Below are 21662 nucleotides of genomic sequence, written 5' to 3'. Positions count from 1 at the left end.
CTCCTTGTCTTAGATGAGCATCAGCAACATAACTAAAAAGCCTGCAACATTGGCAAAAAGAAAAACCTATATGCTCTCAGAATGAAAAGATGAGACAGTGATGGAAGGCCCTCTGAGGGCAAAAACAATTAATTTAATTTTATTTATTTTATTTTTTATTTATAAAGTTTTCTATAGCGCAAACTTGACCCAAGAGGGTATCAGAGCGCTTTACATTTAGGATCATTGCGTTACAAGTTACATCAGATACAAGAGCATAGTAAGGTACAGTGCACATAAACAATGTTTCAATAAATCGTAGAAGGGAGGGGAGGAAGGGGTAATAGCAGGGAGACGAGGAGGAACTATACCCAATGTCCGGCTGGGTGGGTGACGGTCAAAGGGGAAACCAGGGCTAATCTCCTCATTAGCTGTCAAGCAGCTCCACAGGTCATCAGCCATGTTGCTCAGGTCTCAGCGCTCAGGAAAAAACTGTTTTTAGTTTATTTGATTTGCGATGGTTATGTAGCGCTTTCTAGACCCGCAGGTATCAGATCACTTAACCAGGGGAACGTCGCATTAGAAGGTACATCAAAATTATTATAAAGTGCTAGCTAGACCCATAGGTATCAGAGCGCTATAACAGAGCGCTATAACAGAGGAACACTGCGTTACAAATAGCATCAGTTGCAATAGCGTAATAATGTACAGTAAGCAAACAACAAGGTTGAGAGGATTTATAGGAAAGGAGGGGAGGAAGGAGCCATAGCAGGGAGACGAGGAAGAACTGTGTCCAATGTCCAGCTGGGTAGGTGACGGTCGAGGGGGAAACCAGGGCCAATCTCCTCATTAGATGTCTAGCAACTCCATCGGGCATCAGCCATGTTGCTCAGGTCCCAACATCCGGGAAAAACAGTTTAGAATAGATGTATAGGCTACGAGGATAGAAGTAAAAGAAGAAGGTGGAGGGGAGGGCATAAAAACAAGCCAGAGAGGGAGTTGAGACACAACGGGGAGACAAGGTGAACTATGCCCAATGTCCGGCTGGGTGGGTGATGGTCAAGGGGGTGAACCGGGGCCAGTCTCCTCCACAGCTATCTAACAGCTCCACCGGTCATCAGCCATGTTGCTCAGGTCTTCGCGGTCGGGAAGACAGGAATAATCAATTTTGAGTAGGTATATTAGATACGAAGGGACCTGTTTCACTGTCTATAGCTCATATCCGCACAAAACATGAGCAATAAAATTTAAAAAGATCACATCCTTGAACACAGAACCGTGGTACACATTTTATAAAGTGAAATAAGGAAAACAGCTGATACGGAGCACATCAAACATTTTCCACTCAACGCTTCAACCAGGTACTGCAGTACCTCCAGGAACGGTGCACTTACCTTTAATGCTGTTTAAAGAAAGACGAGCAAACTAAAGTAATGCTACATGGGCAAACTCTGTAAAGCGGCGCTAATGTGTTTGTGTGTGAATAAAACTAATCTGGTCACTTTGCGACTACTCTGTCTTGTTTATTTAGTTATTTATTTATTTTTCGTACTTTGAGACTTTTTTTTACTCTGTGTCCCAAGGCTGCACTTTGGTATCGAAAAATGTCAGAAAAAGATGACATTTCCAAATATTCAGAACCTGAGACACTACAGCAGCAGAAAGTGCCTGATGCATTATGGACACATGATGATAAGCCACCTCCTGATGTTTTAGATTATAGAGATGATGAAAAAGAAAGGGAAGCTAAGAAGCAATTGAAGGCAATACACGAAGGACGAAAGAAGATAAAGACGCAACAAAATGAAACCAGAAATTAATGAATGAATGAAAAGCAAGATCCTCAACAGTGTCCTTCTTCACAAGCGCTACGCAGCAGTCCTGGTTTCTCACAGAAGACGTTTACTGATAAAGCTCAAAATGAATCTAGAAGGCAGAGCAGTTCATATCCCTCACACCAATACAGCTTTTCGAAACTGGCATGTTCCAGAGATTTACCTCCAAACAAGTGGAAGCAGAGGCCCAATATGTGCCCACCACATAAGCGGCAAGGATTTACCCAACCAGCAGCCAGAATCATAAAAGTAAATTCGGCTTGTAAAGAACCAGATTCTGAGAATCTGGCCCTTTGCAAGCGCTATTTTTGCATTTGGGATCCATCATCCCAAATGCAAAAATCGCAATTATAGAAATCGCTAAATTGCGATGAATTGCATTTAAGGAATCTCAATTTGAGATTCCTTAAATGCAATTCATGAACCATTTAAAAATTGCGAATTCGCAATCTGGGGCCGCTATTTACTGCGAAGTTAAACTACGTGGTAAATAGCAAAAACGTAAGTTTCATGTTGCGTACACACATGCCCTAAGGGCATGTGTGTGCGCAACACATGTGCACACATCAATTTCAGGGGTGTAACAGGGTGTCCTTCGAACACCCCTGCACCCTTGAAATCGCAATCTCAATTTGCGAATCGCTAATTGCGATTAGCAAATTGAGATGGTCTTCCCATTCATTCCTATGGGCCTCTAGGTCCATAGGAATGAATGGGGAGATATTCCTTAATTGCGACTCGCAATTTGCGAGTCGCAATTAAGGAATTATTAGAAATCGCTATTTTTGAATGGATTTCTTGATGAATAGCATTTTGCTATTCCTTAATAGGGAATCGGTTTTTTTCGCTATTAAGGAATCGCAAAATGTGTTCTTCATGAAGCTGGGGGCTTGTGTATTACCCATTCTGTAAAACAATGTGGCAAAGTTCTCCCCCACCTATAAATACAAACATGAGTTGTCCACAGCGTAACGTACCACATTTTTATAGCCAACTATACTCAGTGCCTCCACCACCTCCTCCACCACCACACCCTCTACCACCTTGAGCCCCACTATCTGCAACAGAAAGCTCTTATCAACAATCCCATTGCCACCAACTCTCAACAATTCCTCCACCAACTCAACATCTTTTACACACACACACACATCAATTCCCATCACTGCGGCCACTTCCATCAACTCCAGTGCTTCCATTTACTTCCACCCCCCACTCATGTAACCCTTCATATTCATCCATGCCACTATTATTCTCATCAACGCCTCCACCACTATTTCCACATCAGTCCCCACATTTGCAGAGTGCCCCATTCTCTGCAATGCTTTTACCGCATCCACCACCTCCCCCTTCAGGTGATTTCAATGAATCTCCTCCATGTTAGTCTTAATGGAGCCTTTCCTCAGAGAAGTAGGAGTTAATTGCCACTCCCAATGAAATTGGTTTGTGTGATCTGCAGCTTTTTTTTAAATCCGTTTATTCTTTCCCTTCTCTTCAATATAATCAATTATAGGTCAAAAAATAAATACATATTTTTTAAAGCTGTGAACGCTATATTTTCAGAATATTTGTTATCAGTTACTCCTTTTTGGGCATAGGCGATATTAGAGATGAATGAATGAAATGAATGAAATGGCATTTGTAATGCGCAACTATGCCCAATGGGCGTCAAGGCGCCTAACTCAAATAACTAGCTGTCAGCAATCAGAATCAGAGCTTACTGGTATGCTCTAATGAAAAAAATGTGTTTCAAAATGTCCGTTTCCATCTGTTGGCCTGTGCCATCCTCATTTGTTGACTATGTAGCAGTTCAATGAGTATACAACAATATATACATGCCCCTGCACCCTGTCTCTAATAAAAGAAGTTCTCCTTATTTAGATATTGATGTAGGATTCAGGCATTGGGCCTCCAATTATAGGACTGTTTAGATGCAGCTATTCTGCTATTTAGATGTCGTAATCCATGTCCTTTATAAAAGCTGCCAATGGAGTGGCCATATTTGTTACCTGATTGCAACATGGTTCATTGAAAAGACAGGGCAACAGTGGAGCCCGTCGTTTTAATTGTCCTTTCCTTGCCTTAGAGGGTCATATAAGGTTGCCCCAAACCCTACGACCCCCTCCTGCCCACATGCAGCTTGGATGCTATTCCTCTGATATTCTTGTGCATTACAAATAATTAAAAAACTGAATTCTAGGGAGAGATCGTTCAAGCTCCCTGAATCCCAGGGAGTGGAAAAACGGGTCCAATCACAACTGCACCATGGGGGTTACAGCAGGCCCTAGCATTGCCTTCTGTGGGGTGCTTGTAAGAGCAGATTTGCTCCTTGGCTAGGATTTGTGCAGTACATTTTCCTCCCTTTTAGAAAGGTCTTTTTAAATTCCTGCAGCATGATGAATCTTCAGTTTACTAAGTACTTTGAAAACTGTCTGAAGTTAGTTTCTTTTCTTACTAAGCTGAATTAAAGTTTTCACACCGATTATGAAATGAGTAGGGGAATGCCAATTTTATCTTGCAATACATTTTCAAAATTTACCAAACAGAAATATGTTTGTACTTGAATATATATTCCTTCTTCCACCGTTGGGGTTCTACTTTGTCAGTGATGTATTACGTACCCATATATATCGAATGCTTTTCATTTCTTGCCATTAAGTTTGAAAATAAATGGAATTGTGGAGAAAGTCAAAAGGAGTGCGCCCGTTTTCTTTCTAACGAAGGAACAGTGTGACAACAGTACCTATATATATATATATATATATATATATATATATATATATATATATATATATATATATATTTGAATAAATCCACACCTTCTGTAAAAAAAAAAAAGAAGACATTTCCAGCAAAGGTGTTTCATATTTTTGGGATCCATTTCACAGGGAGGAAAGGGGGTAAGAGCTGTTCCTAAAAGTCACGTTTTTCAGCAAGTAAGGAGGAGCGAGACAGAGACAGAAAGAGATGGAAAAGAGGGGGGGCTGACAGTGGCAGAGCAGGAAAAGTGGACAATGTCCTTGTCTTCTCTGGGTAAGAAGGAAGGGATGGATCCTCTTTCTTCTCTGCCCCGCCTGTCCCCAAACTGCCAAGAAAGGCCAAGCCTAATCCATGGGCCTTGGTTATTTCTGCCATCCAGGGATGCATTTTTAAAATAAAAAAGTGGGCGGACGGTTTCTATAAAATTTAAAAAGTAGGGGCACGCCGTGCCCTGCCGATCCCGCCCACTATGACCACTGTCTGTTCGGAGCATTGTACTAAGGTTCATATTAAAATAGGGCGCCTCCCTGTCTTGGTCCTCTCGTTGTTTCTGCATGCCCTTGCGGAAAAGGGGAATGCAGAAGAGGGCAATTAGAGACTGCTGGGGAAACAAGAAAAGAATCATTTGTTGACTCTTGATAACAGACCTTAAGGCCCCCTACCCGGGAAAATGCTATCCAGGAAGCGGGAGGTGGCCTCACCCAGCACAAAAGAGGATCTAAAGTTCTGCCGGGGAGGGGGGCACCATGATATACTAGCAAATATGGTCATCACCAAGATTCAAGCTCTAAAATCGGATCTGAAAAACCAAAAACGAGCACCAATATTGCCACTTACTTTTTTTGGGGGCTATTAGTGACCAAACGGTCTACTGAATTGAACAGTAAACCTCAGGACGCTTTTTTAGTCCAGAATGGATCAATTTTAATCTTCAAAATTCAACAAAAACATATTTCAGAAAGATTTTATAAAATTTGAAAGCATTGCCTACATCACTCAAATATCTCTCATACAAGGACACAGTCATTCACTACACCATACAACCTAAACAAAAAAGACATGGAGAAAGCTATACATCAGTTGATACAAATTATTTACAATTCAAAGTCTCGTGAAGCAAGAGACAGAGACGGACGGCGGTTTTCCCTGTTGTGCTACACTTATCGGGCTAACCAGGCGCGACTTTCGCCCGCCTTCACACAATCACACATCGGGTTGTGGACCCCGCCACGCTAAAAATCTCACTCCCCTCTGAAAAATAAGCTGTTCTGAATGCGAAGCCTATCTCTTCCTTTAAGAAAACGAGCACCTCTGAGCTACGTGGTCCTGACGAGATTTCCCTTAAATCAAGGGTCATCGAAAACGCGTAGACCTCTTTTCTACAGCATTAGGATTGCTATCAAAAAACAAATTATTCTAAAATCTAAAATTGTTCCTTTGCTGTGTTATTTTAATTATTGAGACTATTGAGCATGACAAGTTGTCCACTTCCGGCTCATGACCTACTTACAGGTAAGTTTGAAGAATGCTAACCAAGTTTTTTTTTCTTCCAAGTAGAGAAGGGTTCACAGTCCTACAAAAGAGCTATGAAGAGAGAGAGCAGTTCATAAAATATTAAGTTTTCCTGGTTCTACTGGTAGGGGCAGAGTTTGATTGTCATGTAATTTAAGGGGGATTTGTACAGCGCTGCTTGTCACCCGTGAGTGTATCCAGATCCCTCCCCCTTTGCCAGGAGAGGGGGGAGGGGAATAAAGGGCAGTTGCAGACAACAACATGTTCAACATCATGTTGGGATGGATCTGATCCCACTTCAGGGGCAGTCAGGTCTCAAGTTTGAGGAATGATTAGAGGGGGTCCGAGGGTGAGAATGAGTATTGTTATAGAAGTGTACACAAGTTCGGTGATGACAAGAAGGAGTCCGTCCACTATGTATTACATGCACAGTTGTAAAGATTTAATGACAAGGGTTGCTACCTGTAGGCTGAGAAATTTTATCATTAGCACAAATAGTTAAGATAATTTCCTGGAGTGTTAGGGGAATACACTCTCCAGTGAAGCTGCTCAAAAGTTGGCAGAAGATTACCAACTGGTAGTCCCATATTTTATGTCTACAGGAAATTCCATACTAACTATATGAAACACAGATTATACTCCACCCATTATTTTGCAACAATCTGATTTCTGACGGGTAGAGGCAATCTGGCAATACCTCAAGAACATTGAATGCCAATCCTGTTACTGAACCTCTCAGCAGCTCTTAACACTGTGAACTACAACCCCCTTTTCAAAAGAATAAAGGATACAGGAATACATGGTACAGCCCTTGAATGGGGTCCGTTTTACATCACTGGAGAACTAAAAATGTTATCTCTATCTTCATACCCTTCAGTACCATATCCTCAAAAGGCAAGTGTTCCTCAGCGTTCAACACCTGGACCTTGTGTAGTCAACATATACTTTGGCACTGTTCCTAGCCTTCTAAACTCCTTAAACCTCAACAGTTACAGCAATTCATATGACAGCCAGATTATTCTGAAACAGAAAAGACAGCCAGACCTCGACACACCAGAACTTACTAACTGCCTAAAGGCAGTTAACAAATTGATGCTATTAGACTTAAACACTCCAAAAGTGACAACTTAACTTGGGGAACATGGATGACCTATGACCCAACTATTGCCTTGCCAAAGGCAAATAGATCTACCCAGACCATGCCAATAGTAGTAAAGACGTTGGGGATGATCAAGGACTCAGAACTCACACTTGAAAGACAGGTCAACAAGGTGACAAAAATGTCTTCAGCATTATAAGAACTTTAAAGCAATATTTCCCATAAGCAATCTCAATTGAACCGGATTCATTTTAAAGCACCCCTTTTCAAATAGATTGTCTAAACCCAGTAGGGTTTACAAGCTGTTCTGAAAAAATAATATTCCAACACTTCAGAGTAGCCACAGTAAACAGGAGCATTATTTATTGACAACCACAAAGCTGTTCATATGCCTATAGGAACAGGTGACTAGTCTATTAGAACTGCTTTCAAGATTAAGGGCTAGGTGGCTGGTGCTCTCACAGACAATTGGCCTAAAAGCAGCCCCCTATTCTACAGGTTGTAGGGGATTCCCCTGTATCTCTATATGGAAAGTCCAAATATGGCCATACCGCAATAGGCCTCACAGTTTCATATATTGTGACCGATTCCCAAATAATATGCTCACAGAGACTATCTCTAACAATATTAGTCAACAATTTTTACAAGTATTTAAAAGCTGAATGTATGTGGCACAATTAAGGGAAATTTCCTAAAACTCCAACCAAAAATGAGTATATATTCATTGGGACTCTCAATGGCTCCCCACCCCACTGCCTTTCAAATTACCACCAATTGTGGTGTGGAAAAAGAAAGTGAGAGCGTAACTGTGCCGCCTGGGTGAGGTTATCACTTCTGGTGGGCTTGATGACATTTCTGAGCAATTCTCTTGAATTGAATGCAGTGCTCACCAGCAATCCGAAAAAGGTAAGTTTATGAGATCCTAGACCGACAGACAGATATTCCAAAGGCAGTACATTTAAACAAACTAGTATCTTTAAAAACATTATTTGTGAGTCAATTCTGAGAATAAAGAGTTAGAGTGCACGTTTGAAGAAGGAAAATTCCAAAACGATAATGGAACTCCAACAATTTCAAAAAGTGTTGTGCCAATATTGGTACCATTGGTTGAAGTAAAAAAGATGAGGCAACGTCACATTCAAAATACAGTTCAGTTCAGGGTTATTTTGGGTGTGCTATTATCATATAATTCAGAATTGTTCTGCATGGCATGCGGTGTAACAGCATATCTATGTTTTATCAACCACTCTACATGTTTTACTTCTTTCCAAATGTTCTTAATTGTAAATGGGAAACTTATTTTCTCCATTTGGCCAGAAACTCCTGTTATTGCCAAAATCTGGATTACGACGCGACTCAGATACATTCTATCCATGTAATATGAAAAACTGCAGCAATTTAACATAGCAATGTGCAGGGCTGACTCTTAAATAAGGTGAAGTTAGGCTGCTGCCACATGACACTACCTAATTGTAAGAAAAGGACACAGAAGGAACTTTTTATGAAGGGAAATAAGCTTATATTGCCCGAAGCACCAAACATGCTTGCACAGTAAGTGGCAGTTAGCTGCATGAAAATTAAGCTGTAGTACTCAATATTTTTACTCACCAAGTTAGAAGAGAACATATATAATTTTTTTCTTTTTAATAGGACTGGATCATTTTCCAAAATAATCTTTAACAACCACATTAACCAAGAACATACTTACTAAAGGCCTGGGAATAGGCTTCTGTGGCTTCTTTGATCCTAACTTTTTCATAGCGTTGTAGTATTTCTTTTGCTCCTCTGTCATGAAGATGTCTTGACCTCCAAAGTAATGGGCGAAAAATAGAACTGGTTACAATCCCACAATTAACACATGAGAAGTTGTTAGGTTCTTCATACATTCTGGCAAATGCATTTAAAAGGGAATTAACATTTAGAATTTGAAAGATTCCAAATTCTAAAATATGGATTTCACTCTACCACAACTTATAATTATTAAAAAATAAAACAACTAGGTGGGACTGACTCAAATCCTTTAATGCCAAAGAAATCAATTTATTGTAAATCAGAGGCATCTAAACTGACAGCAAAAAATGATGCCTTCCTTTTCTTATCAGTCTCTCAGAATAGTGCCATCTTCTATATCAGTCACATTTGTTTTGTATGGCAACTGATTGTTTCACCCTAATACTTCTACTGAATGGCAGGATATAACATTTTCTGAGAAGATCCTGCCCATCTTATTAAAAAGTTTGGCCCCAGATCCTGCACTTGCAAAATCATCTTGTGTGGTTTCCATTTTAAACGTGTCTGTTTCTTGAAAAAATGTAAAGGAGAACAGTAGGAACATGTTTGTCTCCAGCTTTCTTAAAATGTAAAACCGTTAGAGAGAAGATGCAAAATAGAATAGAGTTTTGGACCACCTATGGGTGGGTTTTACCTGCCCAACCCTGATGTACCCCAATAACTCATAAGGATAAAATGTGACATCTAATTTTAGGAGGGCACTCAACAGAAAATCTCTAAACCAAAACTACTAACGGCCTCTGTAAAAGTTACTTACTCATAATGTTAGCTGTCAATCAAGGTCATATTCACTGAATCAATGAGCACTGAATAGTTTCATCTATGAGTGAAATCATGGAATGTATTATGATGGTTGTGTCGAGGGAAGGTCCAAGATTCTCGACGAGTGGGCCCGAGGCCCAGTCCTTCTATCTCTCAATAGTGGTAATTAATTGCACATTAAACTCTGCACATCTGCATATGCCATAGCATTTCTCAGGTGAATTTGTTATAAAACCTTTTTTGTAAGTATCTAAATAAAACCAGGATGTTAGGGGTTAAAAATTATGCAGTAAGATAGAAACACACTGAAGAGCCCTTGTGGCTATTAGGAGGTGTGTTTCTCTGTGTAAAGTCATTGTATCATGCAATCTTTGCTTTTATCATGCCACTTCTGATGTACTGTGGTAGTACCATGGAATGTGACCACTGAACTGTGTTTATTAGTATGGTTGCTTCAATAATGTATTAACGAGTCACAGTTATATTCTCTGTCACGGCATTCTCACACAGACAAATATTTTACACAGTGGCGGTCACCACTGTGTGGTTATAGTTAGAACCTAGTTACCATCGGTAGAGTGTTTGGTAAGCTAATACTTTGACGCAGTTTGATGACTCTTCAGGAAACTGTCCCAAACAAATGTTGAGCCACCTCAGCTCCTACCTGCAAAGTTATGGTGTAATCTGTCAACAAGGAACAAGGGTGAAGGCGGGGGCAGATGGTCCCAAAATGCAATTTCCCCATGCTGTTTTCCATAGGAAAATTAAACAGTGATCCTGCAAAGACAGCTGAGCGGAATGACACAAAATTTGACAGAAAGCTAAATCTTGGTCTGGAAAGCGTAATGTGATCTAATGTAAATCCGTTTAAGGTTCACAAACGTTGTCTACCTAGACGGTTGGGTTTGCGGGAAGCTTGCAAGAGACCTGTGATCACACAACCTCAAACAATAGAGCAATTTGATTTGCTGAGGGCATTTTTTTCCCCTTCAGCTGCCTCACTCCAGCAGGAGCAACAGTCTCCCGTAAACTCCCACTTGGACTGGCTAGGACTTGGTCCCGTACCCAGAATCTAAAACAAAAATAATGTAGAAGGGGCAGGCTCGGGGTCCCCAGACTCGCTGGACCTTGTATGTGGAGGGAGGTAAAATTTAAAAATACATTTTTGGGGGCTTCTGCACCCCCATGGACTCTCGCAGAAGTCCCACAGGAGAGTTGACGCCAGCAAGAGTCTTTTGCTGGGTTGAAATTTTTTTATACATTTTTACTTTTTTTACAATAAAGGGGCAGGGCTTCAGCAGTGGGCTGCCATGCATAGGCAAAGGCCATGAACAGTGGAGACCAGCAGGCCAAAAGCCACACTGAGCACAGCTTTGTGCAGCTGGGTGGCTGCTAATGAGCGCCCTCGCCAAGCGCTGCTAATGAACTCACATACTGCAACACTCATATCATGTTCTGTGACATCACTAATAAAAATAATAATGACAACTGAACTCACATTATTGACAACACTGTGCATGGCGGGGGTACAAGTTATAGTTGCTTGAAATAAGTATAACTTTTGAATGTTTCTTTTTAAAATTTTAAATGTTACATTTAAACTGACATTTTCACTTATGTCACTTTAACCTTTTTTCACTGAATTTCTGAGTTAAAAAAATAAAGTAAGATATTATTACCATGCCAAACAATGAAGTTAATTTAACTCTTGTTTTTTTCAGTGAATGTATGTATGTGCACACACTTATTAAATATGCAGACATAAGTATATAACTGGGTTGGTGATAGCAACTCTGTAGTTATGGTTAAGTCTGAGTTTCCATGGAAAAGGAGATTTTGTTTGAATCTTTGGGCACAGTTGACGAAACTGCATTGAAATTTCCAAAAAACAAAAAGATAATTTAGCATAGTTTTGCCATGACAAGTTTTGTTTAGATCCAAACAGGGAGGAAATAAAAGGGGAAGGAATACAAAAGTGTGTTTCCATTTTTGTTTTGCTTTCAAAAGTTATTGCTTTTTATAACGAGTATACATCAGAGAAAGCAATACAAAGCGTTCAATTGAAATCATAATGATACATACATTTCAGGTTAAAATGTGGGGATGGCATCCTTTCTTTAAATGGTCTGGTGCTATATCGGAACAACAGCTATCTTCGGGGTCACAAATTTGCTTAAAGTCAGAGTATATCTAGAAAATGCGTATTACCTTATTTGTGTAGCCTTTTAAATTGTGGGGGCACTTTATCTTATGAATTATGCTCTCAACCCTCTTCTAAAACAAACACCCGGCCTCCCAAGTATGGTATGAAATATTTGAGTTCTTACGCTCAAATAATGTAGTTTCAATACTCAGAGTTATTAATACGTTTGAGAGTAGGAGTCCAGGCGCCACAGGTACATTTATACAATGAAAAGAAATGCCTAAGCAAAATATATTATTCATGGTACCCACCACAGGGGTCTGCTTTTTGCAGTAGAAGAGCAGGCGTTCCATATTTCATAGAGATTTTAGTCACTTCTAGCAGTTTGAAAGGTCTATCTTGAACAGTCTTTTTGGAGTCGAAAATGATCTTTGTATAGTCCAAGATGTGTATTGAATCAGTAAGGTTGATATTTTAGCTTTGACAGAAATGTTTCAATTATCAGACCAGATCTATTTAGCTGGAGGATGTAGGTAGTTTGAGACACAAATTATTCTATTACTTTTAAATGAGAGTATTGCCTTTTACGTCACTTCTGTCAATTAATTTATAAATTTGTGTTACTGTTTGTCCCAGTGTGTATATTTGTCTTAGAAAGATAACAAGATCTCTGTGTGTGTGTGTCTGTGTGGTTTCTTTAGTTTGCACAGGGTTACACTGAGCTTCAGGTAACTATAACCACCAACTTCAAATATGTTGTATCTTTGTGGGAGCATCGGAAAAGAAATGGGCGTTTGTGGGGCAAACCTAGCTCTTTCATTTTTAAGATTCCTTTCTCAGTCTAACATTACCACTATAGAAAACTTTATAAATAAATGGTTCTTTTTCCCATCTATTTTGATGTAAGGGTTGCACCAAAGTGACACTAGTTATGAGTCTTATTTTTTATTATTACCTTTTTATCCAGATATTGCAAAGCAGAGATTGATTCTTTAATAATTTTACATAAAAGAGATCTCTTTACAATCTTCATTGTCAAGATAGGTATAAGGTTGAAGGGTTTTAATTGACTTGTCTCAATTTGTACCCATGGTGGTAGATCATCTTTGCCAGCTTGTATGCCCGATGTAGCGTGTCTAAGAAAGCGATTTGGTACCTGAAAAAGTTTAGAGGCTAAAGCCTTTGCATGTCCCTTTGTTTGTAGTTCAATGAGTGAGCTGCTAGATTATTTTATTTTTTCCCGAAATAAAGTCAAGAGACAAGCTTATCCAATATTTTATAAATGTTTGTAGACAGCTGGAAGGGGGAACAGACTGGCGATAAAGGAACCTTTCAAGAGCAATTATTATTTCATCACACTAATCTACCCCACAACACCATTTGAAAACTTTTGGTGACCAAGTATCAGTTAATTTTTGGAATATAGGATATTTGCAATATGTTCTCCCAATTCTTAGAGGCTGTTTTTGAACCAGATCCCAAGATATTGAATCTGTTTGGATTGTCACTTCAGGGTAGTGTTGTCAACTGCTGATGGAAAACATAAGTCATGTATTTAGGGGAAAGAAGTCAGTTTTCTCATAAGTTATGGAGTATCTTGACACTTTCTGAGAGGTATTCATTTACTCAGATATCACCTGAGGGCTGGGTATACAATGCTAACACAATGCACTAGATGGAAGACCCCAAGTTCGAATTGAATTTCACTGAATGCAGGAAGGTCTATGAAACCTTCCTGAAGGCCTTCTCTGGGTCCAGTGTCATGGCCATTGTGAGAGGCTGATATCTTGGATTGTTCGAAAACAGGACCTAATAGTCTTATATTATAACATGCACATCTCCCTTCAAAGGCCTATTTCTGCGGGGTGTATTCATGTTAGAAGGAACTGCTCTAATCTTAAGGCCAAATCTTTAGTATAGAATTTATAGTTTACAATTACTACAGAGATAAGCTGATTGTTGGTTTTCAGGGGGTCGTTGGGCTCCTTGTGAATCACTTATATTGCGACTTCAGATGCTCTTTTGCCAATCATCCCTGTTTCCCAGACGTGTGTAAAGAATTCTTCCATATGTACCTGTAATATACTGACAGTTTTTATTGAAGTTCACATTAAACCACTTTCCATGTTTTAGTAACTGAATTGCCCTATCTCTGAGTTGTTGACTCTTTGATTAAGCTATACGTTATTGTTCTCACTTAATGAAGGTAGTTGCAAGGTATTTAGATCATTTTGATACTCTTCAAGGGGAGCGTGGTAGGGTCATAAGGATTTGAATATGATTTGTGAAAGCAGTCCAGGATATTTTATCATCAGGTAGGGGTTTCCCAGATTTATCTTTGATTACAACACTGAGATTTTTTCCTTTAGGTTGGAGAAAATTGACAAGGGTCCTCCTTGCTGTGTTTGAGGATGTTTTCCACATTACTGTTACTAACCCACATATGGGCTCTACTGCTGGTAATTATTTTACACTCATGGGACGGAGCTTGCCTGGCCTCAAGATGGCTGCATAGTAGGTGATCTCCTGATACCGTTGTAACTATTTGGCAGGAATCCTCGCAAATCCATCAATAAATTGATCACTACAGAGGCGAACTGAACAGCTGTTGGCGGCCACAACAGAACGGTGCCTCCGTGATCCTCATATGCTCCGAAGGATGGGAGTGCATGGCCCTGTCGGCTGTGCGATGGCGTGGCCTTCCTGGCGCTGGGGCTGCTTGCTGCTATGCTTGCTGTTGGTGGGGGCAGACCTGGGCGTCCGTTTAGTCAGCGGCAGCTACTGCCCAGGAGTCGGTGACGATTGTACGCTGCTGGTAGTGGAGTCTGGGCCGCTGGTGGGACGTGGCGTTGCTGACCAGGTTGCGGCCCGTCTACACCGAGAAAGCGTAGAGAGCGGGGACAGCCATTGGGTCGTCGGTGATCCAGCAACTGCTGCACCAGCAAACTATTTGAGACCACGGGATCAGCCTACAGGCGCATAAGACAAGCGCATGAAGAGCGGATCGCTCCTTCAGTGAAGGGCCCGCTCCCCACAGTGATCCTAAAGCTGAACACAAGGTGAGGAGAGAGAAGGTGCCCCTTGTGGGCCAACTTAGCCGCCTGGGATTATTTGTACTGATGCATGAGGCGAGTGTATGAAGAACGGGCCAAAGCTGTAGCGAGGTGTCCCCCCCCACTGTGGTGATCCTATAGCTGTGTACAGGGAGGAGAGTTTGAAGGGATCCATGAGTTGCATCATATAACAACCTGAACATTCCTCAAGCAGACTCACACCTGCTCCTGATATCCAGAGGTAAACAGTGATTGGGGTACTCGTAAGTCTTGTCAGTCAGTCAGTCAAATTAACTTTATTCGATTTGTTAAAATCATACAAAGTACATAAAAACAGTATTATTTACAATTTAAAAAGGAATTAAACAATTTCATTTATGAGCAAGTTATTGAGACGAAAAATCAGTACGTTAAAATGTTTTAAAAAACACATTATGATCGTAAGTCTTGTAATCGGGGGGGCTGGAGATCAACACTACCTATACAGGTTTCTACTGACAATTAGGGCCGTGCAGTGAGACCCCTCTCTCAACGTCATTACCGCCTATACAGAGAAGGACAAGCACCTGGTAAGGTGGGCACAGCCTCTTGGAATGGGCCCTAATTGAGGTACACTGAACACAGGTGAAGACTGTCAACATTCCAGGTGGAACCATAGAGGCAAGATGGGAAAACCTGATAAACAGTCTAAATTGCAATTTGAACAGCGAAAAACCTCTAGAATCAGGGAAGAAGATACAGAGACAGATTTGGAAGAGCGGGGTGCCCCGGGGTCGTGTATGGGAGGTGACCTACGGAAAATACTAGATGGAATGCAACAAAGCCTTTCCACAATCGATGGGAAAATAGATTCTCTTTCGTACCGCATGGATCGCCTGACGGAACGTTTAGATAAACATGCAGAAAGAATCAACATGGTGGAGGGCAGAATTTTGGAGGCTGAGGAAAAACAAGAACAAACCACAACACTCAGAACCAAATAGATAAACTGCTGGACACACTGCAATCCAAAGCTGAGGACCTAAAAGTGCATTCTATACGCAACAATCTACACATAGGTGGTCGGCCGGAATCCACATCGATAGGGAATATTGAACTATTTGTGGAAAAGCTACTAATTACGCTATTGGGACAAGACACTTTTTCACTAATGTTTGTTGTGAAGCGGCGCTTCGTTCCTTAGCGCCTGAACCGCCCTAGGGAACGCCTACACGCACTCTAATAGCCCACATACTAAATTACAGGGACAGGGATGCAGCACTGCGTAAAGCTAGAGAATTACAGATACTTCACTATGAGGGCGCAGACTTATCCATGTATCCGGATTTCATCCCCAAAGTGCAAGAGGCGAGACAGAAATTTGTTCCATAGAAGCGGAAACTGCGAGACCTAAATATTGACTATTCAATGCTCTATCTGGCCCGCCTAAAGGTCCCAATGCATGATAAGTCCAAGATATATTTGGACCCTAAAAATTTACAGCAGGCGCTCAAAACCTTCACTAAGGCCAAACCCAGGAGGCAGACACCAGAGGCCAACAAAACGGACAACCTCAGCCCCAGCACACTGGATCAGCAAGACTGATAGAGTGGCAATGCTCCTCTCGTCTGTATATTACCAGAGGTAATATTAGCCAGCAGGTAACAGGCCAGTTATATTACGAGCTGTATAACTCTATACCTATGGCTGCACTGTAGACTACCAAATGCAGCAAGATAAATGTACATCACCACTACAAGGAGGGAGAAATGATGTGTACTAGTATTGGGTGCACTCCCAATCCAGATAGACTTTGGAGATGCCATATAATGTGTTTGGAGTCTTGCACCCTCACAGTTAATGTTTAAAATATAGCAAGTGTAATGGATAAAGAATATAAGCAGATTGGACAGTAGAGGTGGATCCGGAGCTTTAGCAAGCTGCCGGACATTCACCGCCCTCATGTATAACACACACCTTTATGGGAGGTATAGTTGGAATGTTCGAAGGGGATACTTGAGGGTGAAGCTAAAAAAGACATGTTGAAGTTTGGGGGAATGCTGTGGGAGGGGAAGGGGGAATGTTATACATTCAACTGCACTGTAGAAGTAGCCATGTTCAGCCACGGCCCGTGGAGGGAGTTTCGGTGGGGCGGAGAGGCGGGGCGGGGGAGGGGCAGGGTGGGGGGGTGCTAAAAACTGGAGTATGGATAATTGAAGGTAAGTAAACAATTTAATAAATAAAACGAATTTCGTAGCGCACCCTGCATCGCATTTTGCGATGCAGGGCGCGCTACGAAATCCGTTTTATTAATTAAATTGTTTGCATACCTTCAATTATCCATACTCCAGTTTTTAGCACCCCCAACCCTGCCCCTCCCCCGCCCTGCCCCGCCTCTCCGCCCCACCGAAACTCCCTCCACGCGCCGTGGCTGGCCATGTTGATATGTTGGAGAACAACCGGAGAAGCAGCAATGTAATAGCAGAAGTAGTCACATACAATGAGTGGAAGTGGCAATCGTAATCAGATTTCAGGAAGTTGTAGTGCCTCACTAAATTTTTAAACATGAAATGTCAGAGGCCTTAATGACCAGAGTAAAATATGAAAGGTGGCGTCCTATTTGCATAGACACCAAATCAACGTAGTGATATTGTAGGAAACCCACCTTGCACCTCACACAGGCTTATTAACGCAGAAAAGAATGAAAGGGATTTGCTTGGCAGCTGGATTTACATCACACGCACAATTTGGGTGTGACAGAGAACCAACATAAAAAACAGTCATTAGACACTGACCCAGCAGGCAGATATGCAGTAGCACAATGCCGGAAGGATAACTTTAATGTGCGAGTGGATGGGATATACAGGCCTAATTATGATAACCCCCAATTATATCGTACGCTATATAATAAACTCACTAAATATTCGCTGATGCCTCTACTTTAGGGGGGCGACTTCAACTGCATACAATCCCCTGAACTAGATTGGTCAAGAGGACTGGCGGGAAAGGCCTCATCCGCCACTAAAGCCAAAGCCGCAATAGTGGAAGCAGACAGCTTAGTAGAAGTATGGTGTCACTGCTCACCTCAAGGTAGGGAGTACACCCACTACTCCTCAGTATACGACATACACACGCATTGACTACTGGTTTACTACACAAGATCTGGTACCATATTTAATGGAATGTGAGCCCCTACCGCGCACATATTCAGATCACTCCCCAGTGAAATTAAAACTAAAAAAAATACAAGATATTGCCCAGGATGTGTATGTGGCATTCCCCTCAGTATTCATTATTAGATATAGTATTCAGAGAGGACCTCACTAGGGAGATAGACCATTATTTTGACAGTAACTTGGGTAGTGTACCCAAGATGACCACTATTTGGGAAGCATTTAAAGTTTATATTCGCGGGTGATTATATCTAAACATGCTGGGGTGCTCCACTCTATTAGCTGAGTTGAGAAAAGATTACTGGAACGCTTCACTCCAGAGGTGTTAGCTCTGATCAGGAAGAGAATAGATTAGTATAATGAAGTAACGCAAACCGATGTGACACACCTGGAAAACTATGCGACAGCTAAAGAGTACGGGGACGGCGAAAGACCTAGTGGTACGCTTGCTGCACTGACGCGCCCAGCAATTGGTGCAAACAAGGTAACAGAGATAAGGGATGAGAACAGTCTGTTGATACACGAAGCATCAAAAATAGTTGATCGATTTCATAAATAATACACAGACCTTTACACCTCTCGCCCCTCAGGCTCAGAAGACTATTTATCATACATTTAAATGAGCTGGCAGGCCAAGACCCTTAATGAGCAACTGCTGGCTCCACTGCGTCCGTCTCAAATCATTGCTGCACTCAAAGGCATGCCAAATCACAAGGCCCCCGGCTCAGAGAGGCTCACCGTAGCCTTTTACAAGTCCTACCAAGATCAACTAATTCCACATTTGTGAAACCTTTTTGAAGAAATGGCCAAAGACGGTGTCATGCCCCCCACTATGAGAGAAGCTACAATAATTACATTATTAAAACCTGGTGAACGTACGGAGCAGTGTTTATCGTACAGGCCGCTGCCTTTACAGCTCGGATACGTGTGAACTGGTTATTTTCTGCCCCAATAAAGATTACCAGAGGCACTAGACAGGGATGCCCGCTCTCTCCCCTTTATATGCCTTAACGGCTGAAGCTTGTGCCATAAGAGAATATCACAGTCACTGTGGTTTGCTAATCCCCCAATATATGTTAATAATATCTGCGTATGCAGATGACACTTTACTGTATGAATGGAAGCCTGAACGGAATATGACACCAATTGTTCAGGAGGTAGAGCAATTCGGGCACCACTCGGGACTTGAATAAATTGGAGTAAGTCACTTGCGTTCCTGTTAACTGCAATCACTGCTTCCTATCAGTCAGGCTATCCTATAGTGTGGACCTCAGATCCCATATGCTACCTGCTGGTGCAGATTCACTCTGATCCAGAAGTGGCAATTTGGGAAAATTATGACCGGGCAGTACAGAAACTTACGGAGGCAATTGCGAAATGGATCCAGTTACCGTTATCACTACTAGAGCGCATATCGCTCATGAAAATGATTGTTTTTCCACATTTCCTGTTTCATTTTGTAAATATCCAAAACCCATTGCCAAGAATATTTTTACACACTTTACACTCTCTAATGATCAGACTTTCTTGGATTGGGAAGGAACCATGAGCAAAATGGGAGACCTTGACCAAGTCATACTGAGCAGACGGCCTGAGTGCCCCGGACTTTGAAGCATACTACTGCGCAGCACAACAAATGCAAGCATTATATTGGATACACGGGCCTCATGAAGCCCACATTTATACATAGAGAGGGAGGAGGTAAGCCCATTAACACTCGTGCACTATCTCTTCGGTAAATCCAGGGAAGATATCATGTTATAGACCCAGTAGGGACTACTATTTATTTATTTATTTATTTATAGTATTTATACAGCGCTCTGTAACCCTACGGGCATCCTGGCGCTAAGGTACGTAGCTGAAACTTTGTGGGGACAGGAGCATGAACTAGGCAGCAACAACGCAAGGCACCTGATATGCAGAAGATCACACTCCTTAGTCACCTAAACTGCCCATCGAACGATACGAGTGGTGCAGGTTAGTAGAGAAAAGGCTCTTATAAATGCAATGCTCACGCTAAATTTAAGAAACATGGGAGACTTCTTTTCAGAAGGGTCTGTTAAGACATGGGAGCAGTTACAGGTACCACAGACAGATATAAGGCACATCACAAGATATCATTACCACTAAGCGAGACTGGCACTTCACTCTGCATTGGGGGAGAGTATGCATGAGCCACGGGAATACAACTCACTGACATTTCCGTTACAGAGCCACTCCCCTCAGCGAACAATATCAACACGCTATACACTTATTAGATCGGGAATTAACTTCAAGCACATAAAGGCGATGATGGACTGGAGTGATGAACTAGGTATAGACATAACAGAGGAGCAGTGATTGTACTGCTGCTCTAGCACGAAAGATGTTTCACAAAATGGTAGACACCGCTTTACACATTTTAAATTCCTGCAGAGTATATAATATACACTGGCTAGACTGTATAAATATAGATTGAGAGAGGACGATAACTGTGCCAGATGCGGAGCTGCAGGGGCACACTTCACACATTTAGCGTGGAACTGCCCTGGGATCCAAAAATATTGGTCAGAGGGGTTTGGGGCTCTGCAACAAATGGCGGAGACTCACTATACCTGTGACACCATTGGTGGCGCTTCTAGGATACACTAAGTACTTACCCAAGTGAACTAGGAAACTGACTGCGATTGGTGTATTAATAGCCAAAAGAAGATTTTCTATACGATGGATTAAAGGCCCAACACGTACACTTACAGAGCGGTTTACAGACCTGTCCTTTTGTAATACACAATCAGATACTTATAATGCCCTTATATCAAAATGCTGCAGGTCTAAGAACATCTGGGGACCATATCAAGTATACCTTGCCCGGAGAGCTGCTGAGGAGGATATGGAAGGGCATGACAGATGGGGATTGGATAGATATATTTACAATTGTTATACCTACAAGGTGCGAAGTACTAAGAAGGGAAAAAACTGATCTGCAGAATGTAGAGAGTTGACACCACACTGAGGGAGCTGAATTATTGGCAAGGTAATGTGCTAAGAAATATGTCAAATTTAATTATTCAAGAAGAACATTTCGTTGTTACTTACGAGTTAGCTGTTTTGGGATTATAACTTAATGTGATAAGTAACACTGCATACTCTTGGTGGATAACGAGAGTACATGGAGAGGGCTACTGTAATGCTTGTCCATACTAATATTATAAAGAGAGAGCCCAAACCTTTGAGGCGGGTAAGCTCCGGAACTACAGCGCCAATCAGAACACCCAATACAGCATTGGAAAGGTGAGTATAAGCAGATGGACATAGGCTTTACACCAACCCAATATATACATTACGAGTGAAAAAGACCGTTTGGGACAAAGTAGTCCGTTGTGGGCGTGGGCGTTCTGCTGTAAAGCAATGTTTGTGAAAAGCGTTCTGTGTGAGAATAGCGTTCTGACACGTCTTGAAGTGGGCGTGTCGTTTAGCATTGTTGTGGGCGTGTGCCTTCAGAGACGCCGGAAGCATTGCAGAGAGGGGGAATAGTGTTCTTAGAGTTGTGGCATTTGGCAGTGACGCTATGTGGAGTGTCTACGTGCACCAAGCAAGTCT

General features: G+C 41.6%; 1 protein-coding gene across 2 annotated transcripts in view; it reads right to left on the bottom strand.

Annotated features, from left to right (window-relative positions):
• The window catches only part of SCN8A (sodium voltage-gated channel alpha subunit 8), a 671454-nt gene that overhangs the window by 41690 nt on the left and 608102 nt on the right, over positions 1 to 21662 (bottom strand). For both annotated transcript variants that reach the window (XM_086966390.1, XM_086966401.1), the window contains exon 25: positions 8891 to 8995. In XM_086966390.1, the coding sequence (XP_086822516.1) occupies positions 8891 to 8995 (105 nt within the window). The remainder of the gene's footprint in view (positions 1 to 8890; positions 8996 to 21662) is intronic.

The sequence above is a fragment of the Lissotriton vulgaris genome, chromosome 1_1 (genome assembly GCF_964263255.1).
Source record: "Lissotriton vulgaris chromosome 1_1, aLisVul1.2, whole genome shotgun sequence".
NCBI classification, from domain to species: domain Eukaryota; kingdom Metazoa; phylum Chordata; class Amphibia; order Caudata; family Salamandridae; genus Lissotriton; species Lissotriton vulgaris.
The sequence above is the reverse complement of the archived record's forward strand: the minus strand, read 5'-3'. Positions and strand labels throughout refer to the sequence as shown.